This window comes from Ranitomeya imitator, chromosome 2 (genome assembly GCF_032444005.1).
Source record: "Ranitomeya imitator isolate aRanImi1 chromosome 2, aRanImi1.pri, whole genome shotgun sequence".
Taxonomy (NCBI): domain Eukaryota; kingdom Metazoa; phylum Chordata; class Amphibia; order Anura; family Dendrobatidae; genus Ranitomeya; species Ranitomeya imitator.
Genome location: NC_091283.1, coordinates 144,126,729 through 144,154,431, shown reverse-complemented (window position 1 = coordinate 144,154,431; position 27,703 = coordinate 144,126,729). Strand labels below are relative to the sequence as shown.

General features: G+C 46.0%; 1 protein-coding gene across 18 annotated transcripts in view; it reads right to left on the bottom strand.

The window, feature by feature from the left end:
- Positions 1 to 27,703, bottom strand: part of OPHN1 (oligophrenin 1) — a 116,349-nt gene that overhangs the window by 49,310 nt on the left and 39,336 nt on the right. For 8 of the 18 annotated variants that reach the window (XR_011318006.1, XR_011318009.1, XR_011318005.1 and 5 more), the window contains exons 4-13: positions 26,302 to 26,363; positions 21,994 to 22,065; positions 14,941 to 15,042; positions 14,577 to 14,687; positions 13,592 to 13,696; positions 12,189 to 12,318; positions 11,962 to 11,988; positions 11,671 to 11,771; positions 9,830 to 9,921; positions 9,373 to 9,451 (exon numbers count right to left, since the gene is read on the bottom strand). Coding sequence is in view for 11 of the 18 variants with exons in the window: in XM_069747343.1 (XP_069603444.1) it covers positions 9,373 to 9,451; positions 9,830 to 9,921; positions 11,671 to 11,771; positions 11,962 to 11,988; positions 12,189 to 12,318; positions 13,592 to 13,696; positions 14,577 to 14,687; positions 14,941 to 15,042; positions 21,994 to 22,065; positions 26,302 to 26,363 (881 nt within the window). In the remaining 7 variants the exon portion in view is untranslated. Of the gene's footprint in view, positions 1 to 9,348; positions 9,452 to 9,829; positions 9,922 to 11,670; positions 11,772 to 11,961; positions 11,989 to 12,188; positions 12,319 to 13,591; positions 13,697 to 14,576; positions 14,688 to 14,940; positions 15,043 to 21,993; positions 22,066 to 26,301; positions 26,364 to 27,703 lie in introns of all 18 variants that reach the window. The other 10 variants (XR_011318010.1, XR_011318007.1, XM_069747348.1 and 7 more) reach the window with 3 other exon arrangements.

Sequence of the window (27,703 nt, the reverse complement as noted above, 5' to 3'; positions counted from 1 at the left end):
GACATGGAGTTGTCAGGTGTGCAGTGGTCGAAGATTCAAGACATGTGTCAAGTCCTTCAGTGTTTTGAGGAATGCACACGGCTGGTTAGTGCAGACAACGCCATAATAAGCATGAGCATCCCCCTAATGCGTCTGCTGATGCAAAGTTTGACGCACATAAAGGATCAGGCGTCTGCACCAGAGGAAGAGGAAAGCCTTGATGACAGTCAGCGATTGTCTGGTCAGGGCAGTGTACATGACGAGGTACCGGGCGAAGAGGAGGTGGAGGATGAGGAGGATGATGGGGATGAGTATATTTTTAATGAGGAAGCTTTCCCGGGGGCACGGGAAATTGGTGGCGTGGCAAGGCCGGGTTCTGGTTTTTTGAGGGACACAAGTGACGTAGATTTGCCTGCAACTGCCCCTCAACCAAGCACAACCGCAGATTTGACAACGGGAACTTTGGCCCACATGGCGGATTATGCCTTGCGTATCCTCAAAAGGGACACACGCATTACAAAAATGATGAACGATGACGATTACTGGTTGGCCTGCCTCCTTGATCCTCGCTATAAAGGCAAATTGCAAAATATTATGCCACATGAGAACTTGGAACTAATATTAGCAACAAAACAATCAACTCTTGTTGACCGTTTGCTTCTGGCATTCCCTGCACACAGCGCCCGTGATCGTTCTCACACGAGCTCCAGGGGCCAGCAGACCAGAGGTGTTAGAGGGGCAGAAATCAGAAGTGGCGTTGGACAGAGGGGTTTTCTGACCAGGTTGTGGAGTGATTTTTCTATGACCGCAGACAGGACAGGTACTGCAGCATCAATTCAAAGTGACAGGAGACAACATTTGTCCAGTATGGTTACAAACTATTTTTCATCCCTTATCGACGTTCTCCCTCAACCGTCATTCCCATTTGATTACTGGGCATCCAAATTAGACACCTGGCCAGAATTGGCAGAATATGCATTGCAGGAGCTTGCTTGCCCGGCAGCTAGTGTCCTATCAGAAAGAGTATTCAGTGCTGCAGGTTCAATACTAACAGAAAAAAGGACTCGTCTGGCTACCCAAAATGTAGATGATCTAACCTTCATTAAAATGAACCACAACTGGATTTCAAAATCTTTTGCCCCACCCTGCCCGGCTGACACCTAGCTTTCCTATGAAAAGGTCTTGCCTGTGGACTATTCTGAATGACTTTTCCAATCTCGTAATTTTCTTCACCTGATTGTCCAGCATACGACATGTTTCCACCTCACGAAATGGCCAAACTCCCCACACGGGGCCGTGCTATCGCCACTTTGCGCTTGGACCCTTGAGAGTGCTGTTTGTCTGAAGAGGTGGGTGTGGCCGCTTTTGGTCGACGGCACTGCCACTGGGTCCCTCATAGTACAATAAAGTGTCTCTGGCGGTGGTGGTGCGCACCCAACGTCAGACACACCGTTGTAATATGAGGGGCCCTGTGCCTGTACCGCCGGCCACAAGACAGTTCCCCCCCCCAGCTCAAACAGTGCTCTACCACTAGCAAAATTATCTCTCACAGCTTCACCAATGTGTAGTCTAGCCGCTGACATCCTTCAATGCCTGGCACTGACAATACCATTGTTTTGACATTTTTGTTATGTTAGGCCTTCGAAGCCTGTCTGCGGTCCCTTCTTTCTACAACTACTACACTGACCAGGCCACTGCTGGCCGTGTTACCCTGGAACCAATTTAAAAGTGCCTACAGTCAGCCCAATTTTGTTATGTTAGGCCTTCGAAGACTGTCTGCCGTCACTCCTTCCACTAGACTTCCACTGACCATACACTGCTGCCCATGTACCCCTGGAACCAATTTAAAGTGCCTACAGCCAGCCCAATTTTGTTATGTTAGGCCTTCGAAGCCTGTCTGCGGTCACTCCTTCCACTAGACTTCCACTGACCAGACCACTGCTGCCCGTGTACCCCTGGAACCAATTTAAAAGTGCCTACAGCCAGCCCAAGTTTGTTATGTTAGGCCTTGGAAGCCTGTCTGCGGTCACTCCTTCCACTAGACTTCCACTGACCAGACCACTGCTGCCCGTGTACCCCTGGAACCAATTTAAAAGTGCCTACAGCCAGCCCAAGTTTGTTATGTTAGGCCTTGGAAGCCTGTCTGCGGTCACTCCTTCCACTAGACTTCCACTGACCAGACCACTGCTGCCCGTGTACCCCTGGAACCAATTTAAAAGTGCCTACAGCCAGCCCAAGTTTGTTATGTTAGGCCTTGGAAGCCTGTCTGCGGTCACTCCTTCCACTAGACTTCCACTGACCAGACCACTGCTGCCCGTGTACCCCTGGAACCAATTTAAAAGTGCCTACAGCCAGCCCAAGTTTGTTATGTTAGGCCTTGGAAGCCTGTCTGCGGTCACTCCTTCCACTAGACTTCCACTGACCAGACCACTGCTGCCCGTGTACCCCTGGAACCAATTTAAAAGTGCCTACAGCCAGCCCAAGTTTGTTATGTTAGGCCTTGGAAGCCTGTCTGCGGTCACTCCTTCCACTAGACTTCCACTGACCAGACCACTGCTGCCCGTGTACCCCTGGAACCAATTTAAAAGTGCCTACAGCCAGCCCAAGTTTGTTATGTTAGGCCTTGGAAGCCTGTCTGCGGTCACTCCTTCCACTAGACTTCCACTGACCAGACCACTGCTGCCCGTGTACCCCTGGAACCAATTTAAAAGTGCCTACAGCCAGCCCAAGTTTGTTATGTTAGGCCTTCTAAGCCTGTCTGCGGTCCATTCTTTCAACTACTACTACACTGACCAGGTCACTGCTGCCCGTGTACCCCTGGAACCAATTTAAAATTGCCTACAGCCAGCCCAATTTTTTTATTTTAGGCCTTCGATGCCTGTCTGCGGTCCATTCTTTCAACTACTACTACACTGACCAGGTCACTGCTGCCCGTGTACCCCTGGAACCAATTTAAAATTGCCTACAGCCAGCCCAATTTTTTTATTTTAGGCCTTCGATGCCTGTCTGCGGTCCATTCTTTCAACTACTACTACACTGACCAGGTCACTGCTGTCCGTGTACCCCTGGAACCAATTTAAAATTGCCTACAGCCATGTGTTATTATTTTAGGCCTTCGATGCCTGTCTGCGGTCACTCCTTCCACTAGACTTCCACTGACCAGACCACTGCTGCCCGTGTACCCCTGGAACCAATTTAAAAGTGCCTACAGCCAGCCCAAGTTTGTTATGTTAGGCCTTGGAAGCCTGTCTGCGGTCACTCCTTCCACTAGACTTCCACTGACCAGACCACTGCTGCCCGTGTACCCCTGGAACCAATTTAAAAGTGCCTACAGCCAGCCCAAGTTTGTTATGTTAGGCCTTGGAAGCCTGTCTGCGGTCACTCCTTCCACTAGACTTCCACTGACCAGACCACTGCTGCCCGTGTACCCCTGGAACCAATTTAAAAGTGCCTACAGCCAGCCCAAGTTTGTTATGTTAGGCCTTGGAAGCCTGTCTGCGGTCACTCCTTCCACTAGACTTCCACTGACCAGACCACTGCTGCCCGTGTACCCCTGGAACCAATTTAAAAGTGCCTACAGCCAGCCCAAGTTTGTTATGTTAGGCCTTCTAAGCCTGTCTGCGGTCCATTCTTTCAACTACTACTACACTGACCAGGTCACTGCTGCCCGTGTACCCCTGGAACCAATTTAAAATTGCCTACAGCCAGCCCAATTTTTTTATTTTAGGCCTTCGATGCCTGTCTGCGGTCCATTCTTTCAACTACTACTACACTGACCAGGTCACTGCTGCCCGTGTACCCCTGGAACCAATTTAAAATTGCCTACAGCCAGCCCAATTTTTTTATTTTAGGCCTTCGATGCCTGTCTGCGGTCCATTCTTTCAACTACTACTACACTGACCAGGTCACTGCTGCCCGTGTACCCCTGGAACCAATTTAAAATTGCCTACAGCCATGTGTTATTATTTTAGGCCTTCGATGCCTGTCTGCGGTCACTCCTTCCACTAGACTTCCACTGACCAGACCACTGCTGCCCGTGTACCCCTGGAACCAATTTAAAAGTGCCTACAGCCAGCCCAAGTTTGTTATGTTAGGCCTTCGATGCCTGTCTGCGGTCACTCCTTCCACTAGGCCTCCACTGACCACACCACTGCTGCCCGTGTACCCCTGGAACCAATTTAAAATTGCCTACAGCCAGCCCAATTTTTTTATTTTAGGCCTTCGATGCCTGTCTGCGGTCCATTCTTTCAACTACTACTACACTGACCAGGGCACTGCTGGCCGTGTACCCCTGGAACCAACATCAGAAAATATAAAAATAAGTATTTTGCTTATAAAAAAGAAAATACTGGTGAGATATCAAATGCAGACATTTTAACATTAAAAACAAACACACAACTCTAATCTGGTACAGTACTAAAAATGGCCACCAGCTACAATTACTTTCTCCTGCAAGTAGTTAACTGAAAGTTTTTTTAAATTGAAAACACACATATGGCATCCACCGAGTGTTGTCCTGTCGCGTCTTCTTTATATTATTGCCGAGAAGATGCAAAATAATGAAAATAATAAAATCATTAATTACCAAAATAATAGAGAAAGTCAACACCACATTGCAAATAAACATTCATTCCAAATAAAGAAGCAGGGCGCGTCCGAGGGTGAGTATATACCTAATAAGAATATAATCACCCTCGGACGCGCAATGCTTATTTCCAACAGCCTTCCTTCCTAAGAATCAGCCCTTCCGTCGTGTAGAGAGACGTTGTGTTACACTCCAAGGTGTTCCCCAGGTTGCCTTTCCTGAGCTTCGATCTTCCGGCTCTCGTTTAGTAGTTCTTGGAAACTACTCTGCATTAGGCCTTCAAATTGGGTATGGGGTGTAGAGAGATGGTGTGTTCCACTCCAAGGTGTTCCCCAGGTTGCCTTTCCTGAGCTTCGATCTTCCGGCTCTCGTTTAGTAGTTGTTGGAAACTACGCTGCATTAGGCCTTCAAATTGGGTATGGGGTGTAGCGAGAGGGTGTGTTACACTCCAAGGTGTTCCCCAGGTTGCCTTTCCTGAGCTTCGATCTTCCGGCTCTCGTTTAGTAGTTCTTGGAAACTACACTGCATTAGGCCTTCAAATTGGGTATGGGGTGTAGAGAGAGGGTGTGTTACACTCCAAGGTGTTCCCCAGGTTGCCTTTCCTGAGCTTCGATATTCCGGCTCTCGTTTAGTAGTTGTCGGAAACTACGCTGCATTAGGCCTACAAATTGGGTATGGGGCGTAGAGAGAGGGTGTGTTACACTCCAAGGTGTTCCCCAGGTTGCCTTTCCTGAGCTTCGATATTCCGGCTCTCGTTTAGTAGTTGTCGGAAACTACGCTGCATTAGGCCTACAAATTGGGTATGGGGCGTAGAGAGAGGGTGTGTTACACTCCAAGGTGTTCCCCAGGTTGCCTTTCCTGAGCTTCGATATTCCGGCTCTCGTTTAGTAGTTGTCGGAAACTACGCTGCATTAGGCCTACAAATTGGGTATGGGGTGTAGAGAGAGGGTGTGTTACACTCCAAGGTGTTCCCCAGGTTGCCTTTCCTGAGCTTCGATCTTCATGCTCTCGTTTAGTAGTTGTCGGAAACTACGCTGCATTAGGCCTACAAATTGGGTATGGGGTGTAGAGAGAGGGTTTGTTACACTCCAAGGTGTTCCCCAGGTTGCCTTTCCTGAGCTTCGATCTTCCGGCTCTCGTTTAGTAGTTGTTGGAAACTACGCTGCATTAGGCCTTCAAATTGGGTATGGGGTGTAGCGAGAGGGTGTGTTACACTCCAAGGTGTTCCCCAGGTTGCCTTTCCTGAGCTTCGATCTTCCGGCTCTCGTTTAGTAGTTGTTGGAAACTACGCTGCATTAGGCCTTCAAATTGGGTATGGGGTGTAGAGAGAGGGTGTGTTACACTCTAAGGTGTTCCCCAGGTTTCCTTGCCATTGCTTCGGTCTTCCGACTCTCGTTTAGTAGTTGTAGAAAAGTACACTGCATTAGGCCATACAAAATGGGTATGGGGTGGAGAGAGATGGTGTGTTACACTCCAAGGTGTTCCCCAGGTTGCCTTTCCTGAGCTTCTATCTTCAGGCTCTCATTAAATTGTGGTTAAATGGAACAACTGCATTTGGCGTACTAGTTGGTTTGGGGCCTACTATCGGTGTCTGCCACTCCTTGCTGTTCTCCTCCACTGAACAAAGCTGTGCCGCCTGTTTACTACGGTTGCCAATTTTGAACTGCATTTCGACTACTTACTGATTTGGCCCTACTCTCTGTGTCAGCCTCTCATTCCAGTTGTCCTCCACTGCAATGCCCCCTGGTTATTCCTGTGTTACCAATTTTGAACTGCATTTAGCCCACTTTCTTCTTTGGGCCTATATCTGTGTTTCCACTTCATCGTGCCCATTGCCCAGCCAGTGATAGATGAGTCTGCTGGTACATTGACCCATAACGCAACATTCCCCGTGCACGCTACACAACAACATTGTGACCCTGCTGAAAGTCAGGTTGCTCTTCCCGCATACCATACCACCTTACACGGGGACAAAGAGGAAGGTGCAGATGAAAGTGCAGGTTCCTTCATCAGGTGGGGGGAGGAATACTAGTTGGCGACGTCACTGGCACAGGGCCTCTCATAGTACGCAAAAGTGTTGCTGCCGGTGGGAGGCGCCCCCGCCGTGCAAACACACCGCTGTACTTTGAGGGGCCCTGTGCCAGTGCCAATGCCAACGAGTGGGCCCCCCCTGCTTGCTCAGGTTCACAGCACTTGCAAAGTTGAAATACTTACCTCTCCCTGCTCCACTGCCGTGACGTGGTCCAGATTTCCTGGGCCCACTAATTACTTGAACCAGCCCTACCCCCCACAACTTTAGCCAAATGACCCCCAATTTCAAATGCCTTCCAATTATTATAAGGTAAATTACGCTTGACAAGCTTCATTAAGAAGAATGGATGGTTTTGACATTAAAATGGCCACTCTAGGTGTTTTCCTGGCCCCCACTCACTGCCGACTATGCTGCCCCATTGACTTGCATTGGGTTTCGTGTTTCGGTCGATCCCGACTTTACGTCATAATCGGCCGATTTCACTCGACCCGACTTTGGACATAGTCGGGTTTCGCAAAACCCGGCTCGACTCTAAAAAGGTCAAGGTCGCTCAACTCTAGTGACCATTACATGGTGGCTGCTTTCCAAAGTAAAGGTACGGGGTGAAAGGGCAAAAAGTCACCCGTCAGTCATAGCAGGCCGGAGAGTGATATGCGCACCCAGGATGGGGAATATTACATCAGGGGTGGGCTATAGGGGGCACGGTTTAGTGTACAGAAGTAGCACCCTGCCCTTATGTCAGCAGGAACAGCCAATTAGGATTGTAGTGTTATTCCAAGGTCTGTGAGAAAAATGGAGAAATATTTGCCAGAACCATGGAAATTACTTCCAGCATCCTCCAGATCCCCTCTCTCTGAGCTAGAGCCATAGTTTGTCAGTGTCTAGCAATAATTCACTTATTATGGGACAGTGATATTACACTACACATACATGACCACAAGATGGCAGTCTAGCATTTCAAATGTGGCAGGAATTGCATGACCAGGTACATTATAGGGAGAAGAGGCCACAATAGCGACTATTGGTTTTGGTTTTCCCCCATTTTACCTGCAGATACACTGAGGCAAAGGACTTATTTAATTTTACACCACTTATTTTATTTGCCAAAATAGCCATCATATTCCATTGTGCTTTATAGACATTATCGCTGTCCCCATGGGGGCTCACAATCTACATTCCCTATCAGTGTGTGGGAGGAAACTGGAGAACCCGGAGAAAACCCACACAAACATGGGGGAGAACATACAAACTCCTTTCAAATGTTGTGCTTGGTGGGTTTTGAACCCGGGACCCAAGCAATGCAAAACAACTGTGCTAACCACCGAGCCACGGTACAGTGCTAACCTCCGAGCCACGGTACAGTGGGCAGCACGGTGGCGCAGTGGTTAGCACTGCAGCCTTGCAGCGTTGGGGTCCTGGGTTCTAATCCCACCCAGGACAACATCTACAAAGAGTTTGTATGTTCTCTCCGTGTTTGCGTGGGTTTCCTCCGGGCACTCCGGTTTCCTCCCACATTCCACATACTGATAGGGAATCTAGATAGTGAGCCCCAATGGGGACAGTTATGATAATGTGTGCAAAACTGTAAAACACTGCAGAATATGTTAGCGCTATATAAAAATAAAGATTATTATTATTACAGTGCTAACCACCAAGCCATGGTACAGTGCTAACCACTGAGCTATAGTACAGTGCTAACCACCGAGCCACGGTACAGTGCTAATCACCGAGCTACAGTACAGTGCTAACCACCGAGCCACGGTACACTGCTAACCACCGAGCCACGGTACAGTGCTAACCACTAAGCCACGGTACAGTGCTAACCACTAAGCCACAGTACAGTGCTAACCACTGAGCCACAGTACAGTGCTAACCACTGAGCCACAGTACAGTGCTAACCACTGAGCCACAGTACAGTGCTAACCACTGAGCCACGGTACAGTGCTAACCACTGAGCCACGGTACAGTGCTAACCACTGAGCCACGGTACAGTGCTAACCACTGAGCCACGGTACAGTGCTAACCACCGAGCCACAGTACAGTGCTAACCACCGAGCCACGGTACAGTGCTAATCACTGAGCTACAGTACAGTGCTAACCACTGAGCCACGGTACAGTGCTAACCACCGAGCCACGGTACAGTGCTAACCACCAAGCCACAATACAGTGCTAATCACTGAGCTACAGTACAGTGCTAACCACTGAGCAAACAAAAACAAAAAATACTTTAATGCTAATCTCTTTCATTACATTTTTGAAGAGGAGAAAATTATTTTTTACAGAATGAAATGGATGTTTTCTACTGTAAACCCCCAGTGGTATTAAGGAGAGTTCAGAAATGGCAAAATGTATTTAGGGTGGAAATAAACCTAATCTCAACTTATTCTAGAAGACAGGAGTATGACTTGTGGACATTAAACCCAGAATAGGGGGAGGAGGACAGCTCCATAGTAATGGCGTAAGAAAAGCTCCTGTAGGTGGCCATGCTGGTGTCCCAACACAGGAAGACATTTTATTACACAAACCACCATGGTCCTACAAGTCTATGCCCCCAAAGTGGTGAGTGAGGCACATGGCATGCAGAATCCAGAGGAGGAGACGGCCATTTCTTCTGTCCCTTCCACCACACACATGGATCTGCCCACTGTGGAAAGTGATGGACAGTTGTTGTCAGCTACATGACATAAGAATCCCAACTGTGGGTGCTACAAAATGGCCGATAAATTCTCTACAAATGACAGACAGGACTCACAGGCAGGTCAAGCACAGCACGTACCGGTTCTTTCCCATCCATTGCCTCGATCCACAGACGTCTGTTGGTCTCGGAAGGAGCTTGTAAAGTGATTGTCCCCTGCCTGGACCACAAAAACTGGCAATGTGAATGGCGGCTGAGAGAAAGCATTAAATACATGCACTCGGTGCGCCCCTATTCCAATAACGGGGCCCCATTCATCAGTGAAGGAGAAGTGACCGTCCATTTATTTCTGTGTGAGTCCTGCCAAGCCAAGAGCCGTCAGAACTCCCATAGAAGTAAATGAAGGGAGAGGTACGTCTATGTCCACAACATACAGTAGGTGCAGGGTTAACAGATAGGACGCGCATATGTCAGCGACATTATATGGTGTGGAAGCTTGTAGCAGCCAGCACGTATTTTACTGACGACATCGATGGCAAAAATTCAAGTAACATATTCTATACACAATACAAAGAACATCTACACGATTACCACTCACCTCTCATTGGTCTCTACATCGAAGCAAAATCTCTTATCAATGGACTCACTTTTCCTTCTTGTACAAGACTTAAGCGTCAGTTCTTGGCTCACCTACACACGGACATGACAAACACCACTGGTCAGGGCATGTATCAAAGAAGCAGACGGCAGAGCAACGGCGAGAAGGGAGAGGAGTGACGAGATCACAACAGGAAGGAAAGTAAGAGAGCGGAGGAGAACCGGTGGGAGGAGAGGACCGGGGAGACCCAGTGTGAATAATGAGCGGGCGTAGAATGGAGAGGACACAAGAGCAGCAGTGAGGGTCTCCCTCCTGACAGATGGTGGGCCGGATTATCACACAGGCTTTCCTGGCAGGCAAACAGGATTAGCCTGTCACTACACGACGGTTATGTGTGCTGTCACCACACAGGCGGAGGGAATCAGCAATACTAAAAAAGGATTTTAGCTTTTCCGGGTGACTGAGTGACTGTATTTAGTCCAGGACAGGTTCGTAGATTTTCACTAGTGGAACCTGGTCACATTCTAGGCTTAAAATATACAGACGTAAAGGGGTATTCCCATCTCCAAGATCCTATCCCAATATGTAGTAGGTGTAATATTAACGTCAGCAAATACCTCAATTAGAACTGTAGTATAGTTCTTCTGATTCTCTAGGTCACTAACCTCATGTGCAGGGCACTGCAGGAGCTTAGGTATCCATTTTTAACTAACTGTCACTATATCAGTGGCCATAACCATGGATACCCAACTTACTGCAATGTCCTACACATGAGGTAAGTAAAATAGCTAAGCTGAAGAACTATACTACACTTCTATTGCAGGTATTGGCAAATATTATCAATAATACACCTACTACATAGTGAGCTAGGATCTTGGAGATGGGGATATACCTTTTAATGGGGTTATCCAAGACTAAGATATTGATCATTTGTGTTTAAGAATGGTCATACACATCATATCAGTGGGGACCCAACAGCAAACACCTCCACCGATCAGCTCATACCTGGTGCTGTGGCTTCTAAGAGTACACACTGTATGAAGCAATGCACCCCAAAATGAGCTGGAGTACAGGACCCGAGACTGGCCACGGTGTGGTGGTCTTCTGGTGGCTGAGGGACCTGGGGTTAGCAGATCGTGGGGATGCCTGGTGTTGGACTCCACCAATCTGATATATATGAATTACCTGTCCTGGGGTTAGATCATCAAACATCTATTAAGGGGAGACTCTCACAAGGACACAATAGATACTAGAACAAAGACAAGATAATGGGGAGAGTCATCAATGTCCACCACACAGGAACAGACCCATCAGTGTCATGACATGTACCCCTTATGGCAGCTACAATGAATGGTAGTTAAAGACTTTGGTCCCACTAGCACAAACGGTGGAGTGGGACCAAAGTTCTAAAGATAATCGATGGGGGCCTCAGTGGTGGGACAACCAGTGACCAGACAGTTATCCATTGGAACAATGACACTCCTAGTTCATGGGAGACCACCTCTAATGTTCCAAAGTCTAACAATCTGTAGAGACCGGTATAGAACAAAGATGAAGTGTGACCTTCAGACCAGAAATGTCAGGATTTTGTGGGGGCTCCAATGACAGAGAGAAGATTACGGAGATTAAACAGCAGTAATTTTGTAAAATGTTGATGGGGAAAACTTGGGTTAAATCATATCTTGAGTATTGTCTATTGTGTCTGCGTTCAGGCTGCCTGTACGGAAGGAGAATGTATCGCCGCCATGCACGGAGGTCACAGACTTGGCTTTCAGGGTTTAACCTGGCTAATAGGAAGGAGACTTTCCAGATATCAAGGAGAAGTGGTTTTTATGCCGTACCTGCCGGGACCCTGGCTTCTGCTCCGCCGCCATCATGCTTAGGATCTTTCCTTCCTTCTCATATCGGCAGTAATACTTCACCCAGGTAAGACCCAGAGCCCCTGGAAGCCATGAAGAAAGAAGCAGAACTTACTCATCTCCTACAGATCCGGCCCCGGCCAACCAAGTCATGACAAAATGGGGTAGCAATGGTAATGTGCAGGCAATGTGAGCACATTCACCCCACTGGCACAGGAAATGGCAGAGAAGAGATTGACATGAACAGCCATAGAAGTACAAATAGGTGAGAACCTGAGCAAAGTGATAAAACATCCCTCCCTTAGTAGGCAGATCGGAAAAGGAAAGAAGAAAGGGAAGAGTGATATTTCAGATCAAATCAAGACAACAACCTAGAACATTGTCCCCCTCGTCCCAGCAGACGCACGGCGGCACTGTCTGCCCATTACAGGGTTAGGGGAATGGACAGTTACTACAGCCGGAATACAGAAAAACACAACCCTGGGGTACAGCCACATTACTTTTCTCCTGGGAGTACAGGTAGCCTTCAATGGTGCTCTGTCCCTTCAGTTTGCAGATCATAGGTGCATCCGTCATCCGCTTCTTCAAATCCTCCAGCTCTTCCCGCGTACTGCTAAAGTGGTTGCGTGTCTGCGGGGGAAGAGGAACTTGTAGATCAGCGGCAGCAATGACTGAGAATACAAAAACCTACAAGAGAACCTAATAAGACAGTGAAGATTCACCCGACTGGGAGAGCGGAGAGACTGGAGAAGGGACCCGGCCGCGGTAAGCAAAAAGCATGATAATCACTATGGCTAAACAGGACTGTAGGAAACAATAGAATAGAGATATATAGGTAGAGATATAAATATAGATAGATAGTATACATGTGCCTCTCTATGATTAGTGCACACTCTCATTGGAAAACAATGTGATCACTTTAATACACAATCTGACTACCATTTGCCCGGTAAGTAGCCCGTTATGAACTGGTGATTCAGAAACACAATGGACCTGGTGGTTAAGAGCACACAAAGTGACCTGATAGTTACTAATAACATAGGACGAGCTCTGAGACGTGGGAACTCTGCTGACCGCAATCCCTAATCCTATCACACCACACTAGAGGTAGCCGTGGAGCGCTCCTGACCAGACCTATGCGCCTCGGGCACAGCCTGAGAAACTAGCTGGCCCTGAAGATAGAAAAATAAGCCTACCTTGCCTCAGAGAAATTCCCCAAAGGAAAAGGCAGCCCCCACATATAATGACTGTGAGTAAAGATGAAAATACAAACACAGAGATGAAATAGATTTTAGCAAAGTGAGGCCCAACTTACTGAACAGACCGAGGATAGGAAAGATAGCTTTGCGGTTAGCACAAAAACCTACAAACAACCACGCAGAGGGCGCAAAACGACCATCCGCACCGACTAACGGTACGGAGGTGCTCCCTCTGCGTCCCAGAGCTTCCAGCAAGCAAGACAAACCAATATAGCAAGGTGGACAGAAAAAATAGCAAACAAAAGTAACACAAGCAGAACTTCGCTTATGCAGGGCAGACAGGCCACAAGACGATCCAGGAGAGAGCAAGACCAATACTGGAACATTGACTGGAGGCCAGGAACAAAGAACTAGGTGGAGTTAAATAGAGCAGCACCTAACGACTTAACCTCGTCACCTGAGGAAGGAAACTCAGAAGCCGCAGCCCCACTCACATCCACCAGAGGAAGCTCATGGACAGAACCAGCCGAAGTACCACTCATGACCACAGGAGGGAGCTTGACCACAGAATTCACAACAGTAGCCCCAGTAAATATCCAGCATCACCGGAGAAACCTGCCGATGACAATCTGTATAGCCCACTGTCTGCTCCCCCCATAATTGTCTGCTCCTCCCATAGACAGCCACGTGGCCACACCACTTACATTCTGGAGGCTGAGCTGCAGCTGCTGCTTGTAGGGTAAGAAGTCCTGAGTCAGATCGAAGGTCAGGCTATTCGATGTAAAGAGGCAATGCAGGAAGGCCAGGACCTGGGGAGCGAGGAGGAGCATTACTAGGAGACACAGGGTGGGCACCTCACCAGCCTTTTATTAAAGTGCTAATGACATCGGCTTCACGTTAAGGATTCGGCAGAACTGCGCTGTGCTGCAATAATTGGGGGGCGGTCGGGATTTTGCCGTACACCTTACAAACGCCCATCTGCAAGTAAAGACCAAGATAAAGGGTCCTAACTAGGCCGGACTTTTAGGCTCCAACCACTGGAGGTAACAGTACAGAAAGCGGCTCCATTTCTGTAGGACGTTACAGAGGCCGCGTAATCTGAGTAAAAATGAATGCTTTGTAATTAAAGTTATAGTATGATCCTTACTTTCATGGTATGAGCTCAAAAAAAGTTCTATGAAACTCAAGTCTTGTCAAAATTTCGAAAATTGTCCTTGTACCAGGTTTTTGCTGCCCCATCTGAGAGCGGCATAATGTACGGCGGGCAGAGACAGATTCCATAGATGTGTCACTTACTGGGCTGCTTGCTGTAGTTTTGATAAAACTCACATTTATCTGCGGCAGATCTAGCGGTATGCGGAGCTCTGTATAACCACACCCACACCGCTGACTGGCAGCTTTCTGTGTACACTGTGCATAGGCAGAAAGCTGCCAATCATGGGCGGAGGTGGGGTTTTCCACAACTCATAAATATAGAGGACTAGTCCTCTAGTGATAATCTCCTGCTGACAAAACAGTGATTTTATCAAAACTACAGCAAGCAACCCAGTAAGTGACACATCGCTGGAATCAGGGTCTCTGTCTCTACATCATGCTGCTCTCAGATACGAGTGGGCAAAACCCTGGTGACAGATTCCATTTAAATAAAAAATGAAAGGGAAGCTTAAAAAAAAGCTGTAAATCATTTACCGGCTCCACAATGCTGAACTTCTTGTTCTCTTGAACCTCCTGAATTTGATAGACATATTCGAGTGAAGATTCATAGAAGTTTTGCTTCTCTTTGTCGACTTGTTGGTCTGCCTGTAATGAAAAAGAGACTTTAATGTATATAAAAAATCCCCAGTGTCATCTCCTTAATGTGTGACCAGTGTGGCCTCCAGTAGGGCCCTACTATTAATGTTAAAGGGATGGTATGGGATAGAAAAATCAGGTCTTATTTCTTACAAAAGCAATGCCACCTCCGCCATCAGGTTGCGTATGGTAATGCATCTCAGATTCGTCTGAACATATACCCCTATTCATCTAATGGCTAAACATGTGACTCCTTCCCCACCTCTTGTAGCTGTGCTTCCTTCTTCTTGGATGACAGATGCAGATGTTTATCCAGCAAGGAGTAAAACTTCTCACTGTCTCTGTCAAACTTCTTTTTTCTGTCCTAAAATGTTGGTAAAAAAAAATTACAGTTAAAAAGTCTTCACACCTCTGTTACAATAATGTTTTTGTCATGTGAAAAAGATCATTAAAAAGAATCATTTCAGAACTTTTTCCACCTTTACTGTCATCCATAATCTGTACAACTTAAACTTAAATCTTTTAAAAGATAAAATAAAAATTACAAAACTAAAAAAAAATGTGGTTGCATAAGTGTAAACACCCTCTTATAACTGGAGATGTAGTTGTATTCAGAATTAGCCAATCACATTTAAGCTCGTGTTGGATACCACATGTGACAACAATCTCCCATATACTTCATATGTCTGGCCTGTGGGATAGGATGGCAAGATGGAAGTCTTATCTTGCAAAGAAAAATATCATCAAAGCCCAGCTATGTTTTACCCAAACATTGATCAAGTCTGCCAAAAAGCATGTGTGAAAGCGTGTTATGGTCTAATGAGACCAAAATTGAACTTTTTGGTCATCATAATTCCAAAAGTTATGTTTGGCGCAATTCCACCACTTGGCAACACAAAAAGATCATACCCACAGTGAGGCATAGTGGAGGCAGCACTATGATTTGGGGCTATTTTTCACCAGCTGGAACTGGAGCTTTAGTTAAGGTGAACGGAATAATGAACAATTCCAAATACCAGTTAAGTCTGCAACAAAATTGTCAAGAATTTGCTAAAAAGCTCAAGATGAAGATACTGGAGACCTGACTGAGTTTTCAGGACCCAGCAGCTCCTGGTCCTTCTCCAGACCTAGTAATCATTTGACCGCTGAGCCCGAAGGAAGGTCCGATAGCACCTACTACTGTATACACAGTACTTCTTGAATGCTGTGTATACAGCGATTGAGAAAACAAAGATGGGAACAAACTTTCTTTGACTTACATAAGTGAAGCTTGGCCGTATCTTGGTCAGTTCCCGTAGACGATTGTGTGCAGCTGCTCTACTATACAATGACCTTTTAGAACATCACTGCATAGTACAAAGCAGACCTCACGGACATTTAAAGTGGTTAACTAAATTTATAGATTTCCACTGATTGCAATAAATTAGTACAGACCAATTTAAATAGCTCAACGCAACAAATAGTTTCTCCAAATTCAGCACAAAGTACCAGGGTTACCGAATTCTGCAGTCTCATAATTATTCACCCCCTGAATAGAATCCCCCATACCAGCCTAAGGCCGCTTACGGACCGCAATACCCTAACCTACTGTGGGTCTCTAGATCCAAGCCAATTCCACACAATTTTTGGGATTCTGTTCTGTGGATCAGTGGTATATTAGGAGGAGAAAGAATGAAGTGCTGAAAAGAAGAACGCCTACCATAAATCCTGGTGGTAGCTCGGTGATGTTCAGGGGCTGCGTTGCTTCCACCGGCACTGTGGTGTGTGAACTGGAAGGCATTGCCCATAAGGAATGGGGAAAGATTTTTCAATGGTTCACTGCTGGTTTCTCACCCATGATTGCAACAGGTCATAACAAGGGCTCTACTAAGTACTAAATTTTCCGGTCATGTATGGGGTTAAGTAATTCTGGGACTCGAGTGATCACTTATAAGTAGAACTGTTCCCACAAAACCTAGTTTACAATGGGGATAGTGTCGTGGATCGTAACTGTTCACATTTAGATACACAGACACATATGTACATTTATAGGAGAAATAGTCTAAAACTGTACTTTTTAATAGACTTGTTTCAGAAAATCCTTCTCTGGTTTCCCATAAAAAGTCCTAATAACATTTCCGGGTGTATTTAGAAGGGGCAGAAATTTCATTCACACGAATCATGTTATTTATGTGGGATGAGTATGGATTTCCACAAACCCCATTCATTCAACTGGACACTTGCTCCAGGTCTACCATGTGTGACCGGCCACATTCTCCACAATGGTCTAATAACTGAACAAAGCCCCTCTGTGAGGAGCAGCATTCATGTGAGTCATGCTCGGGAAGAGATTACAATATGCAAGACACTGATGAAGTACACTGGACGGGGTTACTCAGTGGTGGGGAACGTGGCCATGGCTGACGACAAACACACACACGCCTTATATCCAGAAGGAAAAATTCAATTCAACAAGGAACTCGTAGAGAAAGGACTAAGGCTACGTTCACATTAGCGTTGCGTCGGGCGCAGCCGCGGCGACGCATGCGTCATGCGCCCCTATATTTAACATGGGGGCGCATGGACATGCGTTGTCTTGCGTTTTGTGATGCATGCGTCATTTTTGGCGCAACCGTCTGGGCGCAGAGGACGCTGCAAGTTGCATTTTTTTGCGTCCAAAATCAAGCCAAAAATGGACGCATGCGTCACAAAACAATGCGTTTTTGCATGCGTTTTGCATGCGTTGTGCGTTGCGTCGCCGACGCAACACACAACAACGCAAATGTGAACGTAGCCTAATTGTGTACAGCGCAAAGCAGAAAGAATCAGTGTTCGAGGGATGTACACAAATGGCGGGGGAAGCAACAACGGGGCGGTGACATGTCCTAGGCAATATGGCAGGTCTCTACGTAATGTAGGCACACCCCATGGTCACCGGAGCGGAAGTTATTCTGAACAGTTATTATAGTGGGAGCTCAGACTGTACATTGGCGCCAGCACAAGTGTGAATTCAGCCCAACAGAATCCTCTCAGAAATACCAGTGTCGGACTGGGGTGCCCGGGCCCACCAGTGACCGTGATCCTAGGGCCCACTGTTACATGAAATATTACCTGACCCTTGCTAACAGCTTCTGACATGAGTGAGGAGATGCTGCCCGTGTCTGCAAATGTGGTTAGTGCACTCTCATGAGGAGGTCGGGATGTCCATCCATGTGTTGTCATGGGACGGAGGGCAGAAGAAATACACTGCCGCCAGATTACGGGGCGTCATAAATATAGTGTTAATCACGAACAGACAACGTGTCTGATTACAATGCGTTAATCACGGGCAGATCGGGCGGTCCTAACTCCTGCTCATCAACCTTCATGGCCTGCTCTATCACACGGAGCCCATGGTTCTTTATGTTGGATGTATGAGGAGGCTGAATCCGGTCATGATGCCGGCACAGTGTACGAATTGCAGGCCTCTTTCAGTCCTGGCCAAGTCTCATCAGCTTCAGAAGAGTTTGGTCTTTCTTTTTCACTGATGAGAAAAAACCCAAAGTTTTCCCAGCTTCTCCTACCTGTCAGTGAAGAACGGGCAGCACACAGATGGCATTCGAGTGCAGTCAGAATTTGTCGCGGATGCATCCCCATAGAATTTCATTGCCGGGTTTGATCAATATCAGACAGGTCTCCATGATTTTGCACAGATCACTTGGTCTTTAGGTAAAAGAATCGAACGTGTGAACAGCACCACAGACTGTCATAGGTGCGAGTGCGATTTGTGAGAAAAACGGACAACAGTCATATGTAAAACCTGATGTGTGAATGAAGCCTAAAGACTGAGCTCCAACTAATTGCTGGGTTCTGAAAAATGAAATAAAAATGGGAGCAGTAACACGGCACATTTCCTTGTCTTGGATTAATAGAGTGCTGGAATAGCGGCTGTCCACTAGTGGGCGCACAATAGTCACACTCTGCCCGTGTGCAGCTTTCCGCCACGTTCTTCAGTGTTTACCGAGTTCATGTGAATGGCCGCCCTGCGTACAAGGCGTGGACGGTGCTAATAAGCGGTGAGGGCGTTATGTAACCTCCGGAGATCACAGATCGGATGATTGCTTCTAATTTAGGAGGTTCACAAAGAATAACATTGTAATTAAACTGTGTGGGGAAAAACACCAGAAGTGTTTGAACCCTTAAAAGTATTAAAGCCAAATTCCATTGTGTTCCCTGAAGGCAGAATTTAAAGTGCAAGCGGCCACTTAGCCGCCCCGTAGCGTGCCCTTGGAGTGCGTGTTTGGGAATGAATGGGTTACACCCCAGGAGGAGGGGGGGGCAGAATCAGCACAGCTTCCAGCACTCTTCTTGGCGGGAGGCATATTCCCCATTCACTCATTGTGCAGCCTCCAGATGGCCTGAGAGGACCCATCCCTTCCTAGAAGGGGCTCCCTCCCACCTCCAGACTGGAGGGAGTCCCCACCACGGAGACCACGCTACACTTTACAAACAAGCACATGGAGTTCTGGCTGTAGGGCAAACTTCCAAGAGGCCATGTTTCAATAAAAATGACCTCAAAGCTATAAAATGCAGGCGAGAAGCTAATAAGATTATTACTTATTCATCTCATTACACGGCCCTTGGGTTATCTCAGAGGCACGGGTCAGGATGGTAAAGGCAGATGGGAAAATGGCGACTCTTCTGGAGCGGACGTCAGCGGATCCTAAGAGCATAGTCACACTGGGCTCTATGTCAGCTTTACAAGTGGGTGCACAGAACGAAACGGGGGGAAAGATCTAGGAGAAGGACCAAACCTGTCCGGAAAGCCATTTAGCTAGTGATGAGCGAGCGTGCTGGGATAAGGTGTTATTACGGCATGGTGACTTCGGGGGGCTCGAATAATATGTCCCAGTCCCCGCGGCTTCATGTCTCGCAGCTGTTCAGCATCCATAACACAAACAGGGACAGCTTCACAGACAGGCAATCCCCAGGTCTAGCGGCTGTCGGACATCTGCGAGACATGCAACCGTGCGGACTAGAACATACTGTACCAGCACCGTTAAAATTAAAAAAAAGTTTCAGGTTTACAAACCCCCAAAGAAAAAAAAAAAGTTTCCTGAAGCATCTTCTGCTTGACAAGGGATGTTTTTGAGAGCTGGAGAAAGGCACAGTGTGAACATGCCCTAAGGGTCACCGCCAATGTGCTGTAAGGCAGGTTCACGCAATGCAGTCTTTAAAGGGAACCTGTCACCAGGTTTCTCCCATATAACCTACAGCCAGCACCTTTCAGCCCCATGTGGCAGCATTCTATAAAGTTGCATTTAAGTCTCCTGCAAAACAAACAAAAAAAAAAAGAGCTTTTATTATACTCACCTACAGGGCGGTCCGGTGAGGGTCGCTGGTCTTGGTCCAGTGCCGTCCTCCTTCCCTGATTCGTGTGGATGACGCATCCTACGCCATCCGCACAGTGTTCCCCATCGTGCTCCTGCACAGGCGCAATTGTCCCCTCTATGCTGAGGCCAGAGCAAACTACCGTTCTGCGTATGCTCAGGGAAAGGCCAAGGAGTGCTGGCGCATGCGCACCACAATACTTTGCTCTGCCCTCGGCAGGAGTGCGATATAGGATACTACGTGGATGACGTAGGATGCGTCACCCACACAAAGCAAGAAGGAGGACGGCGAAAGCAAGAAGAGAGGAGGCGCTGGACAGGCACAGTAGGGGGAGGGATGTGGTTGGGAGGCCCCACTATTATCACTGCCACACACAAGTGTAGTGAGTGACATGAGAGGAGAAGATCGCTTATGTCCTCCGCCTGTTCAGACCCTCATATGACAGCTCAATATCAGCACTGACATTGACCTATTCACCAAAAACTGTAAAAAAAAAATTAATAAAAAATAATAATAATAATAATAATAATAATAATTCATGGTGCTTTTTTTTACCAGCAATTAAAAACACTGAAAAAGCAGCATGTGTGAATTAAACTGTAAAAAGAACCTCTCACGCTGTACATGCAGGCCGATCTGTGGACAGCAAGATATAGAGCAGAAGCTGCGAAGAATGATATACAGTTCATTGGAAAAAGTTTCACTGGAACTTGTTTTTATTCATGGCATCCTGCAGTTTGTATACATAGGAGTCCAGTGGGCGGTCCTACTAGTGACCGACAGCAATCTGCATGCAGTCAGTCACAGGGAAGACTGTCAATCACTGAATAGGACCGCCCACTGGACTGCACACACAACACCAGGGATGTCAATTGATAAAATACAATTTGTACTGAAATTTTACCCAGAAAAATGTACATAAATCTGATCAGCTCCTCCTGGTCTATATCATCCCGCCCGCAGGTCACATATAATACTCTATATGACAGGTTCTCATTAAGGCTTTTAATTTGGACTACTAAATAATTCTATTTGATGATTCGAGATGAAAATGGCTAGGATAGGCAAATCGATACGACTAATCTGTATATTTCCAAGTAAATCAATATATACAGCCATGGCCGAAAGTGTTGGCACCCTTGACATTCTCCAGAAAATGATTTCTCCCAGAATAATAGTTCCACATGTATGCTTTGTTATACACGTTTATTTCATTTTGTATATATTAAAACACCAAAAAAAAAAAACAACAACAAACAAACAGTAAAAAGGCAAATTGGACATAATTCCACACAAACCCCCCAAAATTAGCCAGACGAAATCGTTGGCACCCTCAACTAAATATTTGGTTGCACGGCCTTTGGAATAAATACCGCATTTTGAGGATTATAAGACGCATAAGCCCATAAGTTTTGGGTAGGAAAACAGGGAAAAAATGTTTTGAATAAAATGGTGGTGCGTCTTGTAAGTCGGAGGGGAGGCGACTGTGGTGCAGGAGGGGCCCAGGAGGCAGGGTCGCTGCTGCAGGAAGATGGTGGCGGCCGGAGGGGGACCTGGGCTGGGAGGTGGGGGTGTTCGACGGTGCAAGGCTGCCCCGGGCTTTCCAGCACTTCCTACCCTTTTCATTGTGGTGGATCTTTCATACGTTCATAACCGTGAAGTTTTACGAGAGAAAAACAAGGAATTTTGGGAAGAAACATGGGTGAATGAGGAAGCAACAAGCTCCTTCTACCAAGGCTAGAAATAATCATGCCTAGTAGTAGCCATAAAGAGAAGGGTATAGCGAGGTACCTGTATTTACCGGTATGAGTCGCCCTTTTCCTTTATTTTGGCCAATATTTCTGAAAATAGTCCGGCTATATAAGATGTGAGCTAGACTAACGGACAGGAAACTCCATTCATGGCGTGTGTGCACACAGGCTGTCAGCAGGAGCTCGGCGCAGCCCACGGCAGGATGGGGACGTACCTTGGTCAGCCCAATTTGATCCTTGCGGAAAACCTCCAGGGGCTTGATCAGCAGTTCATCTGCATTTTGGAGCTGTGGTGGAAACAGAGAAATTGTCAGTGCAGGAAAAACAACAATGATAAAGAAGCCAACAACTCAGAGAGATCATTCTTCAAGGAGGATCTGGTATGAGGAGGTCTTCTGCTGGCCTCGAATACCGCAGACCTTGCTCTATTGGAGGGGCAGGATTATCGCAGACGACATGCTGTCCTTAATTACAACTTCTAACTACTTAGTACTAATTATATCAACCTGCAAAAACAAAAACCTACACAAACCTCAGACATAATCCAAAATGTAAAGATTTACTTCTCATATTAATTATATAAAATACAAATGTAAAAAGTCGGAGAGATCTTAATGTTGTAAATACCAATATGAAGTTAAGTGGTTGTCAATAAAGATCTAATATCAATGTGATATATATTTATAGGCTCCAGGATTTCACAATACATAACCAAGGGCAGTATGGAAGAAAAGGTCTCCTCCAAAAATATCACACAGATATCACTGTACGATAACACACCCAAGTATCAGAGGTGAATTACCCCTGGTCACGGTGCAAAGTGCAGAAGTAGTTAATTACATAGATATGGCAAATACTCTGAAAACAAAATTGAAACCAGAAATATACCCCCCAAAAATAATATCATTACAAAACCACCATCAGAAAAAACGCTTAGTTCATAAATAAATATATGGGCCTAAAGGTATAATATAGACAGCAGGTGAAATAAGTATTGAACACATCACCAATTTTCTAAGTACCGTATATACTCAAGTATAAACCGAGTTTTCCAGAATATTTTTTTGTGCTGAAAACGCCTACCTCTGCTTATACAAGAGTCATTGTCCCAGAAGACGGTGGGGGAGGGGGAGCGGTGGAGCAGAGGGTCACAGAGGCAGGAGTCGGCGGCTGTGGCCAAGTCCTGTGCCGCTGCTAAAGAGAAATGAATATTCACTGCACTGGCAGTGAATATTCATTTCCCTTATAGCGCGCACAGTTACAGCTGCAGCAGCCGGCTCCTGCAGCGGCTGGGCCGTCATGGGTGCGCGCCACTTAAGAGTTATGAATATTCACCTCTCTCCACCCACATATTCGTGGAGTGAATATTCATTACCTTAGTGAGTGGGGATACGTGATCACCCAGCAGTTGGACCTTTTGCCACCGGAACAAGATGCTGCAAGGGCGCGCAGTGAAGGTAAGTAGGATGTTTTTTTTTTTGTGACGCTTTTCTCATGGGGGCCATGCATACAAGGATAGGGATGAGGAGCCATGCATACAAGCATAGGGATGGGGAGCCATGCATAAAAGGATAGGGATGGGGAGCTATGCATACAAGGATAGGGATGAGGAGCCATGCATACAAGGATAGGGATGAGGAGCAATGCATACAAGGGTAGGATGAGGAGCAATGCATACAAGGATAGGGATGAGGAGCCATGCATACAAGGATTGGGACAAGGAGCCGTGCAGACAAGGATGGGGATGAGGGGACAATGCATTCCCAGCTTATACTCGGGTCACTAAGTTTTTTGTGGCAAAATTAGGTGCCTCGGCTTATACTCGGGTCGGCTTATACAAGAGTATATACATTAAATATATTTCTAAACACATTATTGACATGAAATTCTCACCAGATGTTGGTAATAACCCATCCAATCCACACAAGCAGATTAAATCAAACCAAAGACATCTAGAAATTAAGTTATGTGTAATAATGAGAAACGACTCGGGGAATTTTTTTTTTTTTTTAAAACATGAATATAGAGGGGAGCAAAAAAAAATCATGGAAAGTCATGACACCATCTGAAATTGATCAGTAATTAGAAAGCAATACTGCCACTTAGTGAAAAATAATATCAGCTGGTTCAACTGATGGTCTATAAAAACGAATATGAATACCACACAAGAAACATCTCATGATGGGTAAAATCAGTGCTGTCTCCAGACCTTCAGAGCCTTATTGTTGCAAAACATACTGAAGGCATTGGTTACAGAAGAATTTCTAAACTATTGAAGGCTCCAGTGAGCGCTGTTGGGGCCATAATACGGAAGTGGAAAGAACATAATTTCACCATAAACCGACCGTAACCAGGTTTCTGCTGCGAGAGTTCAGACAGAGGAGTGAAAAGAATTATCAGAAGAGTTGTCCAACAACAAAGGGCCACCTTTATTTAAAAAATAAATAAATAATAATAATAATGCAGTCAACCTTCATGGCCTGTATGCACACTCACCAAGCAAGATTCCTGAACAAAATTGCTGAACAAAAAGCATGAACACACACATTTATAGTTGGCTCAACAACATTTAGACAAGCCGGTGGACTACTGGGAGAATATAGTATGGCCAGATGACACCAAAACTGAACTCTTTAGATGCCATAATACGCACCATGTTTGGAGGCCAAAAGGCACTGCACATCACCCCAAAACACCATACCAAGAGTGAAGTTTGGGGGTGAGAAAATCACGGTGTGGGGCTGTTTTTCAGCATAGGACACTGGTAAACTTCATGCGATTGAAGGAAGGATGAATGTACAAATTTACAGAGACAATGATCCCAAACAGACAGCCAAGGAAACTCTCAATTGGTTTCAGAGAAAGAAAATAAAGCTGCTAGAATGGCCCGGTCAATTACTGGTTCTGAATCAAAAAAAAAAATGTATGGAAGGAACTAAAGCTCTGAGTCCATAGAAGGAGCCCACGGGAACTTCAGGATGTGAAGAGTGTTTGTGTGGAAGAATGGGCCCAAAATCACACCTGAGCAATGCATGTGACTAGTTTCTCCTTACAGAGGCGTCTTGAAGCCGTCTTCCCCAACAAAGGCTTTTGTACGAAGTATTAACAGCATTTCAGTAAGCGTGTTAATACTTTTTCCTTGTGTCATTTTTCATTATTACACAAAATTCATGGACATCCATGATTTGATTTCTTTGCCTGTGTGGGTTGGCTGGGTTGTTACTGACATCTGATGAGAATTTCAGGTCAACAGAACCTTTAGAAATATAAGTATTGAACATGTTGCCAATTTTCTAGGTCACCTGCTACATACTAGTATGTCGTTATATTTATATTGGCTGGGATGTATTAATCAGGAGGAGACCACAAATTATGTGTATTGCATAAACGGATCAACAAATCCAGAAGTAAGAAACAAAAGTACATTCATGAGATGAAATGCATTAATTACCGCAATCATAAAGACAGTGAATAAGGAGATCAAAAGAGTCATTACCCGAACCACAATCCTCATTGTCCTGCGCCCTAATGATTGTAAACTATGACTAAAAATCAGGAAGAAATGGCTTCTATTAGTAAAGAAGAGTCAAGATAGAATGCACATCAAAGGCTCCCAATGGTATACGTAAAGTACAGAAAACCTCAATAATTCTGGCCTCACATTCTGCAAGCGACACAAGCCAGTTACCAACCAAAAAGTCATAAAAGACATATTTGGCTGGTTGCAATTACCATCCATCTGCATCAATATGGCGGCTCTGTCCAATTACTATCCTGTCCATATTGCAGGCAGCGTATTACTGGTACAGGGGTACTGTGCTAGGGGGCCGAACGGTCTGCAGATCTCCGTACTCTGCTAGCCTGCGTGTTGGCGTGTATAGAGAGGCTACTGGCATTTACACCGAGCGGTGGCAACGTTCCTACATACATTAGCATCACATACACAGACAAAATCCCTTCTGGCTCACATCTTGACCACAGACATGACATTCATTATTCTATCCCTATATTCAGGAAAGGAACCATGAAAGGACGGAGAGTTTCTCCCAGGATCGGGCTAGAATACACATACTGAGAAGAGGAGAACCTGATCTATGTTCTTCTTCTGTTCCTAATATTATTTCCATTAGTTGGAGTTAAAGGAGCGTGGGAGGACACTGAATATCAGAAAAAAAAAAGCAAGCAAGTAGATTATGTGCAGCCATTCTTCATCATCTTCCCAAGAAGAAAGCATCTAGCACGGTGCCTCGGCTTATAATACATCCCAGACTGTGCACTCGGGTATAAATAAATCTGCTCGCTTCTGTCATTTACCCGCCATTATATCACTCACAAAGACGTCAGGCCTGCCCACACCGAGATCCTGGCATGGAGACAGATGGCTTCTGTACAGAATCTTCACAATTCACGCTGGGTAGAACTTTTCAGTTATCACATAGGAGTGTGAAAGTAGAAATATGGTGGAAGGAAAGGAAAGGTACTAGATTGTGAAGGCACATTTATTACACTCACAGGTGTCTTACCATCATCATCTTCTCATCTTCCACCTCCTGCAACAGGTCAGCAAACTCTTTGAACGACTCCGCTAGGACAGTACAAGAAGATGATTAATAGAAGGCCCTCCCCGAGACAGCTGTACAATCGTATTAGATCATCAGAAATGAAAGGTCTCAGACCCCATGAACAAGGTTTCATCTACAGTCTTCAGCGTTCATCTCTAGGTGATGGTCTACAGGACCTAGCATGCACAGGTCTGGTTACAGACAGTGAATGCCATTATTTATATGATAAAGTGTTAATTTCTGTCCCTGAATGGAGATTTTCTACCAGTGGTGAAGTCCCTTGGCCTGTGAGAAGACTCCTGCACCTGTCCTAGTCTTGGTCCGTGCACCTCTAGCAGTGGATGGTGAAGCACTGCTTGATCAGACCTCCAAGAACGGTTCTTTCAATGGGGAGGAAAACGTAGATGGTGCCTGTAATGCGTGATAACTCATTATAGGCACCATCTACATTTTCCTCCCCATCAAAAGAACCGTTCTTGGAGGTGATCGGTACTTTACCACCAGTGATTATGTCACCAATGTGTAGGGTCTGAACACATCTGGTGCTTTTAGTAGAGGCCTCAGGGGACAGTTCTGTAAGAACTTCTGTAGCCATGAATATCAATGGGCCTGTTCCTCTAAATACATTTATCACCTATCCAAGGATAAGTGGTAACATATGATTGTTAAGGGTCTGACAAATGGGACCGCCAACGATCCTGACAGTGGTGGTCCCCAAGTCCTCTTGTTTAACTTTGTGTGTGTGCATACAAGACCATGGCTCCATTCCCTTCTCGGGGACTCGGTGTCATGGAATAATCACCAGAGTGGTGGGCATCATGATCAATGTCTCTAACATTAAATAGATGAAATACAGTAGTATGACTGTCTATTAACGCCTTGTGCCCATACGGACCGGAGTATAAGTATACAGACACTTTTCTCAACCTGCCCTCAGCGCTCGGGAAGTCACATGAAATCATGAGTAAGGCCACGTTCACACATTCAGTATTTGGTCAGTATTTCACATCCAACAACCAGGAGTGGAACAATGAGAGGAAAAGTATAATAGAAACTCGTCACCACTCCTGATTTTGGTTTACAAATACTGATGTAAAATACTGACCAAATACTGAATGTGACCTATTTCAGAGTATATTAGGACAGGAGGATGAATGAGGAGTACAGAGACCACATGTGGCAGATTCCTTGCAGAAATGTCTAGGGCTGCCCTGTTAATCTGCCATGTGTGAACATCTCCTAATACATCAGAAAAATAAGCACAACCTCCTACACCCTGACAAGCATGTGTACGATCCTCACGTACTAGGGAGGACCCCACTGTCAGCCCCAAGCAGGGCCTCTTGCTGGGAGTGAGCAGCGC